Below are 14457 nucleotides of genomic sequence, written 5' to 3' on the forward strand. Positions count from 1 at the left end.
CGTCGGTGAGCTCATTGGGATATATTTCATTCCAGCCAGTGCACCACGACTGGTATATCAAAAGGCCGTGGTATGTGCTATCCTGCATGGTGCATATAAAAGACCCCTTGCTACTAATGGAAAAATGTAGCGGGTTTCCTCTCTAAAGGTTGATTCATACTTCACACGCCGACCTCCATACGGAACGGAAATTTAGGTCGCCGCAAGGTTGCCGACAACAAAAATCCGTCGAACAAACTCGCGCGGAAGGCGCACGCAAGATGACGTAGTGAAGCGAGTGAAACTGACATGTGTTCAGCGTTCGCACGGGTGATCCGTTTCCAATCCGCCCGAGATGAATTTTGTTTATCTTTTTGCGCATTGCGTTTCTGCTTTGTTGAGGTAAAAATAAAGATGGCTGGCGTTAAAAAAGTTCCCCTTTCTTCAATAGAAGACGAACTTCTCATTAACGAAGTGTGTAAGAATCCAAACCTGTATGATACTAGTTTATTAGAATACAGGGACCATGGACGGACAGAACAATCGTAGATTGCTGCAGGCAATATTGTTGAAAATAAAGATCGTGGAGGGAAAGTATTTGCGGGATCAATGCGACCTACTGAGTTTTCTATCCGACCATGTAAAACATAGAGAAACAGATGGGAACCTATCCAGGTATATCAAATCTAAATTCTATTCTACAGTTCAGTTATGAATTATAACTTAAGTCACTTTCGTATGAAACTACATTGTAGTTAGTGACAATTCTACTGTTGACGCCCCAGTCACACCTTATTTTCCTGCATAAATAATTGTGTTTGTATAATATTATGTAATACTGCTTACTTAAAACCCTTTGAAATGACACACGTTGCACATCTATGTCATTAAGCATACATGTTAAATTGTTTAGGTATGTAAAACTATATTAAAATGTCGGTGAGCATTTACATGTCTTACAAATATTACATGTAGGTTAAAAAATAATAATTCAATTAAACACTACATGGATAATATGTTTTTCACCCATCCATAGAAATTTGGTAGACCACTGTCAGTACCAAGTAGTTATATACATGATCTGCTGTCATAAGAGAAAAATACAATCCGTGCAAATATGCATACATGTATATACACTGTGTGTGTGTGTGTGTGTGTGTATATATATATATATATATATATATATATATAATATATATATATATATATATATATATATATATATATATATATATATATATATATATATATATATATATATATATATATATGCATTCATATATACATATATATATATATATATATATATATATATATATATATATATATATATATATATATATGTATGCATGTATGTATATATATGTATGCATGTATGTATGTATGTATATATATTACCCATATGGGCTGTGAGATGCGGGTGAATATATTTTCTATCTTTCCCTAGGGAAAGACAGAAGCTATAGTTCCCCGCTGATACCATGACGTTAGTTTGGTGACGTCATCGATTTCCTGACTGTCGTCTCTCGTTGATGAGATTTTACAAAGCATTTAGCTCCACCAGTGTTCAGTTTTTGTTGAAATGGTTTAAGCAATTTGTTCTTGTTAACAATTAAACATGCTCTAAACTAATTTCATTCACTTCCCACTAGAAACATCAGTTCATTAGGAATGTGACCTCTCTTGCTTACATTTGATTTGTGTACCTTTTGAAGTCATTGCTTTTCATTCATGACGTCATCAGTTTCCTCAGACTTTCTCGTCTTGTATATTATATAGTTTGTGTCATGTAAGAAGTTTAAAGTTTATGTTTCTAAACTCTTTACACTATGGGTAATAAATACAATAACCCACTCGATACTCGGAATTAGGATTATCTGTCCCTCGTGATATTAATGCTGTGACAGATAATCCGTAATTCCTCGTAACTCGTACATGATTGTCTATATATATATATATATATATATATATATATATATATATATATATATATATATATATATATCTGATGATGAATCCATTTATAACGCGGATCACGACAACATGCAAAGTATGAATTGTCAGCCGTAAAAAAACGCACGTGAAAATTCCGAATGCACTCGTTTGTTGAACGGCGAGGTTTAGGAAAGCGGACTGAGTATGGACACAATCACGACGGATCGGCCTCGGTGGCGTCGTGGCAGGCCATCGGTCTACAGGCTGGTAGGTACTGGGTTCGGATCCCAGTCGAGGCATGGGATTTTTAATCCAGATACCGACTCCAAACCCTGAGTGAGTGCTCTGCAAGGCTCAATGGGTAGGTGTAAACCACTTGCACCGACCAGTGATCCATAACTGGTTCAACAAAGGCCATGGTTTGTGCTGTCCTGCCTGTGGGAAGTGCAAATAAAAGATCCCTTGCTGCTAATCGGAAGAGTAGCCCATGTAGTGGCGACAACGGGTTTCCTCTCCAAATCTGTGTGGTCCGTAACCATATGTCTGACGCCATATAACCGTAAATAAAATGTGTTGAGTGCGTCGTTAAATAAAACATTTCTTTCTTTCTTTCAATCACGACGGAGTGTGACGAGTACCCGCCGACCAGTGTCGGCAGAGAAGTATGAACCTAGCTTAAGAGTATATGTCGGAATTACCAAATGTTTGACATTCAGTAGCCGATGATAAATCGATCAATGTGCTCTAGTGGTGTAGTTAATAACAAAGTTTTTAAAATCCGTTCACTACCGTTCAGTGTTGCATGCATTTCATTTAGAAACGCGATCTCGCTCAGTCACTATTGTGCTGGGGCGGGGCGTAACCCAGTGGTAAAGCGTTCGCTTGATGCGCGGTCGGTCTGCGATCGATCCCCGTCGGTGGGCCCATTGGGTTATTTCTCACTCCAGCCAGTGCACCACGACTGGTATATCAAAGGCCGTGGTATGTGTTATCCTGTCTGTGGGATGGTGCATATAAAAGAACCCTTGCTGCTAATCGAAAAGAGTAGCCCATGAAGTGGCGACAGCGGGTTTCCTTCTCTCAATATCTGTGTGGTCCTTAACCATATGTCCGACGCCATATAACCGTAAATAAAATGTGTTGAGTGCGTCGTTAAATATAACATTTCCTTCCTTCCTATTGCTCTCGTCTGAGGTGCTTGCGTGGAAGGACAGAATTACCTCAGTGGACCCATTCTCTGATTGAATTTTTCTCCATCCGACCCAGTGCCCCACGACTGGAATATATATTAAAAGTCGTGGTATGTGCTGTCCTAGTTGTGGGAAATTATTATATTCCTTGCCGTAAAATAATAACAATATAACGTGTTTCCCCCAACACGACGTGTAAAAACGTACCATATACATGCATTTAACATTCAATAGTCGGTGATTGATAAGTTAATGTGCTCTAGTGGTGTCGTTACAAAAAACCTTTAACACTTCATTTATATTTCTGTATTTCAAAATAAACTATTACAATTTTGAAAGAATCTCTCTCTCTCTCTCTCTCTCTCTCTCTCTCTCTCTCTCTCTCTCTCTCTCTCTCTCTCTCTCTCTCTCTCTCTCTCTCTCTCTCTCTCTCTCTCTCTCTCCCTCCCTCCCCTCAAACATTTCTTTCATTTTGTATACTTTACTTGAGCGAAGGTCTTCAAAAAACTATTTTCAGTTCCTACAGCAAATTAAAATATCTCATTAAAAAAAACTTGATATAATTTGGTCCAAAATATTCTGAAATCTCCGAGGACTGGAGTTTGACCCGACTCCTCGCTAGATAGCGCGCTGTATCTTCTCGACCACGTGACCTATACCCACGAGTCTGCTGTCCGACAAGTGGACCGCACTTTTCTCGTCTGCTCACAGGACGGAGATGATGCTCTTTCTTCCAGTCGTCGTCGTCGTCGTTGCTGTTACTGCTGGTGCGGCCGATCTGGTTGTGGACACAAAGTACGGAAAGGTGCGAGGATTCAGCACGGAAAAGAGTCAGATTTTCTATGGTATTCCTTACGCGCAGCCTCCTGTGGATGATCTGAGGTACATTCCTAGCGTATATATATAATTATTAAGGAATATGTTGCTAAAAAAAACAACCCCAAACCAAACAAAAATAAAACAAAAACAAAAACAAACAAAAAACAAACTTTATCATAACAATGTTTTCAAATAGAATATCGGTATATTCAAACCATCTGACATGTCATCATCAGCATCATCATCATCATCATCAGCAGCAGCAGCAGCAGCAGCATCGTCATCATCATCATCATCACAACCACCACCATTGCCATCGACACCATCATCGTCATCATCAACCGCAGCTACAAAATCGCCATCAGCACCATTATCTTCATTTCCATTATTACAATTGTCATGTCATCGTACTCATAATCATCATCATCATCATCAACATTACTATCATCATCATCATCATCATCATCATCATCATCAACCCATTCAGTGACTCTATAAACGCATTAGGTGATCCGTAAACTGTCTCACTGTATATTAAACACGTAATCCCACAGAATGTGCTCGTCGTACACCGTAACGGCCGTAAAGCGCTCGCTAGATGCGCGATCGGTCTGGGATCGATCCTCGTTGGTGGGCCTATTGGGCTATTTCTCGTTCTAGCCAGTGCACCACGACTGGTATATCAAAGGCCGTGGTATGTAGTACCCTGTCTGTGGGATGGTGCATATAAAAGAAACCTTGTTGCTAATCGAAAAGAGTAGCCCATGAAGTGGCGACAGCGGGTTTCCTCTATCAATATATGTGTGGTCCTTCCTTAACCATATGTCTGACGCCATATAACCGTAAATAAAATGTGCTGAGTGCGTCATTAAATAAAACATCTCTCTCTCTCTCTCTCTCTCTCTCTCTCTCTCTCTCTCTCTCTCTCTCTCTCTCTCTCTCTCTCTCTCTCTCTCTCTCTCTCTTGTACATAATAACAGTCATACATGTATATTCTGTGTTCGTCAAATAAAATCACATCATAACAGTCATATTTTGTGTTGGTCAAATCAAATACAAATCACAAGTCATACATGTATATTTTGAGTTGGTCATATATAGTCACATCATAACTGTCATACATGTATATTTTGAGTTAGTTATATATAGTCGCATAACTGTTATACATGTATATTTTGAGGTTGGTCATATATAGTCGCATCATAACTGTTATACATGTATATTTTGAGTTGGTCATATATAGTCGCATCATAACTGTTATACATGTATATTTTGAGTTGGTCATATAAAGTCACATCATAACTGTCATACATGTATATTTTAAATTTGTCATATATAGTCGCATCATAACTGTCATACATGTATATTTTGAGTTGGTCATATATAGTCGCATAACTGTTATACATTATATTTTGAGTTGGTCATATATAGTCACGTCGTAACTGTTATACATGTATATTTTGAGTTGGTCATATATAGTCACATCATAACTTTCATACATGTATATTTTGAGTTAGTCATATATAGTCGCATCATAACTGTTATACTTGTATATTTTGAATTGGTCATATATAGTCGCATCATAACTGTTATACTTGTATATTTTGAGTTGGTCATATATAGTCCATAACTGCTATACATGTATATTTTGAGTTGGTCAACTAAAGATGCATCATAACTGTTATACATGTATATTTTGAGTTGGTCAACTAAAGTCACATCATAACTGTTATACATGTATATTTTGAGTTGGTCAACTAAAGTCACATCATAACTGTTATACATGTATATTTTGAGTTGGTCAACTAAAGTTACATCATAACTGTTATACATGTATATTTTGAGTTGGTCAACTAAAGTCACATCATAACTGTCATACATGTATATTTTTTGTTGGTCAACTAAAGTCTTACCATGTTCAAATAACGTCACATCAAAACATTCACATATGAATAATTTGTGTTGGTCAAATTAACGTCACATCATAACAGTCACACATGTATACTTTTTTTTTCTTATGCAAATTATGACATGAGGTGTCACACACTGTTAAAAGTCTCGATAATGAGAATGGCGAGTAAGACTTATTTTCTATTTTTGTTAGATGGAAAGACCCAGAGAATGTGAAATCATGGTCTCCGGCTGTCTTAAATGCCACCGAGCTCAAACCCGGATGCCCCCAGTTCCACTGTACTGACCTTAGCCCGCCGATGGTTTGTCCCAAAAAGGTAATTTGATTGTATTTTCGAGGGGGCTGGGGAGGGTGGGGCTTAGATGCGATGGGTTTTAGGACTGGTTCTTACCTTGAATAATTTATAGTTATTTTCCGATTTAATTTTCCTGTAGGTTAGAGACTAGGGTATATGCTACCTGTTTGTGGAGAAAGTGGATATAAAAGGTATTGCCCTGTTAATCTGGAGTAACATGTGTAAGCAGCAGATTACCTCTCTAAATAACATTTCTAATACCAAGTGAAATAGATCTAATAATCATCTTGAGACGAGATTTGACTTAGACAGAAGAGAGCTCGCATGAGATGCTTGGGTCGTCGGATCGAACGTCCTCGCCAGAACGATTGTTGTTTTGCTGGGGGGGGGGGGGGAGAGAGAGGGCTCGTCCCAATCAATGGTCCAGGACTGGTTTATCAAAACTCGTAGTATGTGCTGTCCCGTCTATAAAAGATCTCTTGCTGATATTAAATGGAAAACTGTAGCGGGTTTACTCTGACTAAATGTCAGTATTACTAAATGTTGACATCCATTAGCCTATGAATAATTAATTAATGTTCTCTTGTAGTGTCGCTAAACAAAACAGATTTCTTAGTCGAAAATATCTTTCAATGGTATAACACTCGGGACATTTCCTATAAAACACAGTCTCTAGCTTCTATGGAGATTACGAAAACAAGGAATGTTAAAGTTAAAGGTTTTAAAGGGACATTCCTGAGTTTGCAGCATTGTAAGATGTTTTAAAGGGGCATTCCTGAGTTTTCTGCATTGTAAGATGTTTTAAAGGGACATTCCTGAGTTTGTTGCATTGTAAGATGTTTTAAAGGGACATTCCTGAGTTTGCTGCATTGTTTTAAAGGGACATTCCTAAGTTTGCTGCATTTTAAGATGTTTCCGACTAATAAAATATTTCTACGATTAAACTTACATATTAAATATATTTTCTTGTTTAGAATATCAGTGTCTGTATATTCAATATGTTTCTGGTCGTTTTAATATATGTAAGAATCACAAACTGGATTTTGTCTTCAAATAATTTCATACGTACGAAAATAATGTTTTTTAACTAAAGTGAAATTTAACCTAGTACAAATATTAGAACGACCAGAAACACGTTTAATATACAGCCACTAATATTTTATACAGAAAAATATATTTGATATATAATCACAATCGTTAAAAAGTCTCTGTTAGTCGATAACATCTTTAAAATTGCAGCAAACTCAGGAATGTCCCTTCAACGACGCCACTAGAACACATTGGATTTTTAATAATCGTCTGTTGGATGTCAACCATTTGATAATTCTGATAAACAGTTAAAGAAGAAACATCTTTATTGATTTGATTTCAACTTATTTTCGTGCTTATATCAAATTAAGGTTCAAGCACTCTGTCCTGGGCACACATCTCAGCTATCTGGGCTGCCTGTCCAGGACAGTGGGTTAGTTGTTAGTTTGTTAGTGGTTAGTGAGAGAGAAGAGGGTGTAGTGGCCTTACACCTACCCATTGAGCCCGTAAGAACTCGCTCTGGGTTGGAGCCGGTACCGAGCTGCGAACCCTGTACCTACCAGCCTGTAGTCTGGTAATCTTTATTTTCCATTAGCAGCAAGAGATCTTTAATATGCACTTCTCCTCAGACAGAACGGCACTTATTGTGGAGGACCTTTGATATACCAGTCTTGGGGCACTGAATGGAACGGGAAAGTATTTAATCAGAGAATGGGTCCATCAAGGGGGGGGGGGGGGGGGGGGGGGGGGGGGGTGATCCTACGACCCAAGCGAGCGCCCAACCGACTCAGCTAGATTGTAGAGGATTGCAAGTTCCAGCCAGGTGGACAGTAGAGTGTTTTAGAGTGTTCTGTGCCCGTAAACAAACGGATGTTTTCGGTCTGTCCCAAATAGATGATTGAGATAACATTTAAATTTTAGCAAACAAACCAATATACATTTCAGGAATCTGAAGACTGTCTCTACATGAACATATTCGCCCCTCTGGGCACGACGTCGACGTCAGGGCTCGCTGTGATGCTGTACCTGCACGGCGGTAACTTCGTGCACATGAGCGCGAGTTCGCTGCTCTACGACGGACAGATTATGGCCAAACTAGGCGGAGTCCTCATTGTCACCATAGACTACAGGCTCGGTATGTACGGCAGGGGCAGGTCTAGGGTGGGGTGTTTTTACTAGGTGCAGAGTAATCATTGTCACCATCGACTACAGGCTCGGTATGTACGGCAGGGGCAGGTCTAGGGTGGGGTGTTTTTACTAGGTGCAGAGTAATCATTGTCACCATCGACTACAGGCTCGGTATGTACGGCAGGGGCAGGTCTAGGGTGGGGTGTTTTTACTAGGTGCAGAGTAATCATTGTCACCATCGACTACAGGCTCGGTATGTACGGCAGGGCAGGTCTAGGGTGGGGTGTTTTTACTAGGTGCAGTCATCATTGTCACCATAGACTATCGGCTCGGTATGTACGGCAGGGGCAGGTCTAGGGTGGGGTGTTTTTACTAGGTGCGGTCATCATTGTCACCATAGACTACAGGCTCGGTATGTACGGCAGGGGCAGGTCTAGGGTGGGGTGTTTTTACTAGGTGCAGTCCTCATTGTCACCATAGACTACAGGCTCGGTATGTACGGCAGGGGCAGGTCTAGGGTGGGGTGTTTTTACTAGGCGCAGAGTAATCATTGTCACCATAGACTACCGGCTCGGTATGTACGGCAGGGCAGGTCTAGGGTGGGGTGTTTTTACTAGGTGCAGTCATCATTGTCACCATAGACTACAGGCTCGGTATGTACGGCAGGGGCAGATCTAGGGTGGGGTGTTTTTACTAGGTGCAGAGTAATCATCGTCACCATAGACTACCGGCTCGGTATGTATGGCAGGGGCAGGTCTAGGGTGGGGTGTTTTTCTAGGGTGGTCACCATAGACTACAGGCTCGGTTTTTACAAGGTGCAGTCATCATGCAGAGTCACCATCGTCACCATACAGGCTCGGTATGTACGGCAGGGGCAGATCTAGGGTGGGGTGTTTTTACTAGGTGCAGAGTAATCATCGTCACCATAGACTACCGGCTCGGTATGTATGGCAGGGGCAGGTCTAGGGTGGGGTGTTTTTACTAGGTGCAGAGTAATCATCGTCACCATAGACTACCGGCTCGGTATTAACGGCAGGGGCAGGTTTAGGGTGGGGTGTTTTTACTAGGTGAAGAGTAATCATCGTCACCATAGACTATCGGCTCGGTATGTACGGCAGGGGCAGGTCTAGGGTGGGGTGTTATTACTAGGCGCAGAGTAATCATTGTCACAATAGACTACCGGCTCGGTATGTATGGCAGTGGCAGGTGTTGAGTGGGATGTGGTCTACTATAGGCCATCCCATTCTTCTACAGAAATGTGTTTTGGGGTGTGGGTTTTACCTAAGATAAAAAGTAAAAGTGTTTTGGAAATAACAAAAATCCCACAGTTTTGTGTGCAATTTAAAAAAATAAAAAATTGCTCAGAAATAAATAACTTGGAGTAAAGTTCATAGTATGAAAAACGGCGTTCCTTGTGGGACGGACTATAGGTGCAGAGTCATCATTGTCACCATCGACTAAAGGCTCGGTATGTACGCCAGAGGGTTATCATTGTCATCACTGGCTACTGGCTTCGTATGTACAGAAGTGTTAGGTAGGGGAGGAAGTGGGGTTCTGCCAGGCCCACAGTCATCGTCGTCATCATGGACTACCGTTTCTGTATGCACGGCAGTGGCAGGTCTAGTGTGGGGGTGTTTTTACTAGATATTTCAGTATTTCGTCATTCTGGTATTTTGTGGATTTCTCGACTTTATTTCATTCTCTTCATTCTTTCTAGAGCCGTACATGGTATGACCCACCACCCCCCCCCCACCCCACCCCACCCCACCCCACCCCCATATATATAAAGGGAAATGTGTCCATAGTTTAAAAGCGTCCTTTTTATCTTGGTGAAAAGACCCTATGCTATTGTATTTTAATTCTGTTTTGCCGCACCTTGTTGTTTAGGATAGACATGAAATGTTGTGTTTACAGAAGGATTTTACACAATTCATATAACTTGGTTGTGTCTTCCAGTAAAAATGTAAAATGTTTTGTGCATTCACAGGTGCACTGGGGTTTCTTGTGACGGGGCAGACCAAGTTTGATGCAGTCGGGAACTATGGAATTCTGGACCAGCGCCTCGCCATGAAGTGGGTTAAGGAGAACATACGGGCTTTTGGGGGAGACCCCAGTAGGGTAAGACTTCCTTGTGGAACTGTAAGAGGGTCAAACTCGCTGTAAAGAGTTTGTTTGTTTGTTTTGTTTTGTTTAACGACACCACTAAAGCACATTGATTTATTAATCATCAAACATTTGGTAACTTTGATATTTGGTCTTTAGGAGGAAACAGGCTACATGTTTCAGTTGGTAGCAACGGATCTGTTATATGCACCATCCCACAGACAGGATAACATATACCATGGCCTTTGATTTACCAGTCATAGTGCACTCTTGGAGGGAGCGCTGGATCGCTTTACCACTAGACTATGACCCGCCCCCTCTCAAAAACGATTCTGGCAGGATAAGCTGTTTGAGAGAAATCAGGACAGTGTAAAATATAGCTACTTATAGTATAGGACATCCTTTTATTTACAAATATACAATGGTAGAAATATATATTCTTGTGATAAACTTTATGAGGACCTACATTCCTTACGGTGGTTTATACATATGTACGGCAGGTAGTTGTGGACGTGTTACCTGCCAACTGCCGTCAGCGTCCTCTGTTGGCAAACACTTAAATAAATCGTGTACTTGTTCTCAGTTCGTTCTCTTCTTATGTGTGCCTGACTGTCTTTCTGTCTGCATTTATGTCTGTCTTCTGTCTGCTTGTATGTATGTCTGTATTGTGTCTGTCTGCCTCTCTCTCTCTCTCTCTCTTCTCTCTCTCTCTCTCTCTCTCTCTCTCTCTCTCTCTCTCTCTCTCTCTCTCTCTCTCTCTCTCTGTCATCCCTGTATTTCTCCCACCCACCCCCCCTCCCCATATCTGTACTGTCTTATGTCTCTGGTCGTTAAACTTCTTTTGTTTTTATTTTTTGGTTGGCGGGTTCAGGAAACACTTTGTTTTCAAAATCTTGATTAGCGATATTTCTAGTCAGTTGAAAATTTATTAGCAACAATTGTTTAATGTGTAAAATTGTGTATCGATCTCTGAATATGGCGTTGCGAATCGCGACACTATACTGAACAAAATGTTCCCTGGGGATTTCCTTGTATCTGTATTTTTATTTGTATATACATGTATAATATATCTTTCAGTACATTGTCTATTTATGTTCCTATCTAGTTATCTCATTGCGTGTCATTCCTAATTGTCTACCCGTCTGTCTTTCCGTGTCTGTGTTAAGTGTCCGATCACTATCAAATCACAGTGTCCAATGTACTTGCAGGTCACGTTGTTCGGTCAGAGTGCCGGAGCGCAGTCAATTCTGATTCACATGACGTCAGAGGAAAGTTACCAATACTACGACAACGTGATCGTGGAAAGCTCGCCTCTTTCTATTCCTATGAAGAAATTCCCCGAGGCCATAGTGCTGGGCGCTTTGTTCGCGGAGCTGGCGAACTGCACCATCAGGGACATACACTGTCTGAAGCGGAAGTCAGGGAGCCAGATAGCTTACGCCCAATATCTAGCCAGGAAAAAGATATCTTCTCTACGTCTGCTGGAAGCATTTGAACCCTGGGGACCATTCCTTGACGATAAACTCATCTCTAAGGAACCAGTCTATCAATTCCAGTCGGGGAAGTTCGCCAAAAAGCCCATCCTAATCGGTACCACGTCGCAGGAAACCCAGCTCTATGTTTTTGGCGCGTGGTCGCATCCGGTCAGCACGTCAATGTACGTTGAGCTGGTCATGGGGACGGAGCCTGTTCACGGGGTGGAGGTCATGATTATGTATCCGCCGAACAAACCCGAGGATGAGAGAGGAAACCTGGTTCTACTGAGCACGGATTTAGTTTTTGGATGTTCCTCGCGTAACGTCACACAGAACATCGTCAAGTTCGGCGAACAGCGGGTGTGGATGTACGTCTGGGACTACGCGTTCAAGTTCGCTGGGTGGGGCAACATCACGTTCTGTCAGGGATTCGTTTGTCACGGCTCTGAAGTTCCTTTCGTTTTCCAGTCGGCTGGACTCGGCGGGTTTACGTATACTCCCGACGAGATACAACTCAGCAATGACGTCATTGACTATTGGACAAATTTTGCTAAGACTGGTGACCCAAACAGGTCATCATCGGTCAAAGGTCCAAAGGGTGCCCGGATGAACTGGCCAAATTACAAGAAAGAAAACTCTTGGTCGCAGATGCGTTTCAAAGCACCGGGTAGTTATGTTGACAATAACTTCAGAAGTTTTTATTGTGATTTCTGGGATCGTATTGGTTACAGTGCGTAAAACGAAGCGTTATTTAGAGAATGTTGTTTTCTGTCTGCGTCCGGCGTATGTATGTGCGTGCGTGTGTGTGCGAGCTTTTTGCCATACACTATCAGTTTATTTTTGTGCCTGATATTAAAGCTTTAAAAATACCCTTAAAATCGCATTATTTTTTAATACATGTATATAGCTTGTATATATATGTATGTATGTATGTATATATATATATATATATATATATATATATAAATTTAACTTTGATGAATGGTTTTACAAAGAGCGCTCATACAATACTAAGAAACATCCCAGCAAACATCAACAAGAGACTAACAAGCATCTCATCTAGTGAAGAAATATTTAAGGAAGCCATAGCCCCCTACCAAAAAGCAATCACAGAAAGTGGATACGATTACAAACTTACATACAACCCGCAACCAAATCAACCTTCAAGACGAAAGAACCGAAAAAGAAACATCACATGGTACAATCCTCCATGGGACTCTAACGTCAAAAGCAGCATCGGAAAAAAGTTTTTAAACACAATCGACAAATGCTTCACCAAGAACCACCCATTACACAAGATCTTTAACAGGCATACACTCAAACTTAGCTACTCATGCATGCCAAATATAAAAAACACCATCTCATCCCACAACAAGAAAATACTCTCTGATGCAACAACGACGCCAGCACAGCAACCAAAAAAAGAGTGCAACTGTAGAAAGGCACCCGAATGCCCACTCGACAAAAAATGCCTCCAATACAACGTGGTGTACCAAGCAACAGTGACAAACAAAATCAAACACAGAATCATACGTAGGGCTAGCAACCAATTTCAAAGAACGATACAGAAACCACACGGCATCCTTCCAACATGAAAACAAAAGAAATGAAACAGAGCTGTCAAAACACATATGGAACCTGAAGGACAATAACAAATCCTTCCGCATAAAGTGGAAGGTACTCAAAAAAATGCCAACCCTACAGTAACATAAATAAGAAATGTGACCTATGCCTTTACGAAAAGTTTATCATAATATGTCAGAAACACCTGTGCAGCCTGAACAAACGCAATGAATTAGCAAGTCCATGCCACCACCGAAATAAATTCGTTCTCAAAAACATCAGTAACACCGATGCCACCTAACTGTACCAAGCGCTAGTATAAGACCTGAATTCTCAAAACTTTCTTGGTGACGCGATATAGTTGTCGAGAATTACGTCATACATCAACTAATGTTGTGACGTCATCAGTTGCAAACGTTTTTAACAGTATTCGTTAATATTGCCTGAAGAGTGTGGTCATTATTTGACCATACGAAACAGAGCTGTAGCAATAAAACGATGAAGAACTACTGAAGTCTGGAATTATTTAATATATATATATATATATATATATATATATATATATATATACAAGCTATATAATCGCGTCAATTTGTTAATACATGTATATAGCTTATAGCATGTACATGTGTATAGCTTATATATATATATATCTATATATATATATATATATATATATATATATATATATATATATATCTGTGTGTGTGTGTGTGTGTGTGTGTGCGTGTGTGTGTGTGTGCGAGATAATTGTCACTTATAGTCTTAGAGAAAACCCGCTAATTTTTTTCATTAGTAGCAAGGGATCTTGTATATGCTCGTTCCCACAGACAGTATGGCACATACCACAACCTTTGATGTACCAATCGTGGTGCACTGGCTAGAACGAACAATGGCTAAAGTTAAAAACCCGTGAAACATGCTAAGACTTCAGATAGCTTTTCCATGAATTTATTACGAAGTCACGTTTTCAAAACAGTCATTTCACACACAAAAACAAACGTGAAACGAATTTAGTTCGGTATCTTA

General features: G+C 40.4%; 1 protein-coding gene across 1 annotated transcript; it reads left to right on the plus strand.

Moving 5' to 3' along the window:
• Positions 1-3796: 3796 nt before the first annotated feature.
• Positions 3797-12735, plus strand: LOC121389430 (cAMP-regulated D2 protein-like). The gene is made up of 5 exons (XM_041521057.1): positions 3797-3986; positions 6028-6151; positions 8105-8294; positions 10275-10405; positions 11599-12735. The coding sequence occupies exons 1-5, from the start codon at positions 3823-3825 to the stop codon at positions 12601-12603; spliced, it is 1614 nt and encodes a 537-aa protein (XP_041376991.1). The 5' UTR covers positions 3797-3822; the 3' UTR covers positions 12604-12735.
• Positions 12736-14457: the final 1722 nt, after the last annotated feature.

Source organism: Gigantopelta aegis, chromosome 14, assembly GCF_016097555.1.
Source record: "Gigantopelta aegis isolate Gae_Host chromosome 14, Gae_host_genome, whole genome shotgun sequence".
Classification (NCBI taxonomy): Eukaryota; Metazoa; Mollusca; class Gastropoda; order Neomphalida; family Peltospiridae; genus Gigantopelta; species Gigantopelta aegis.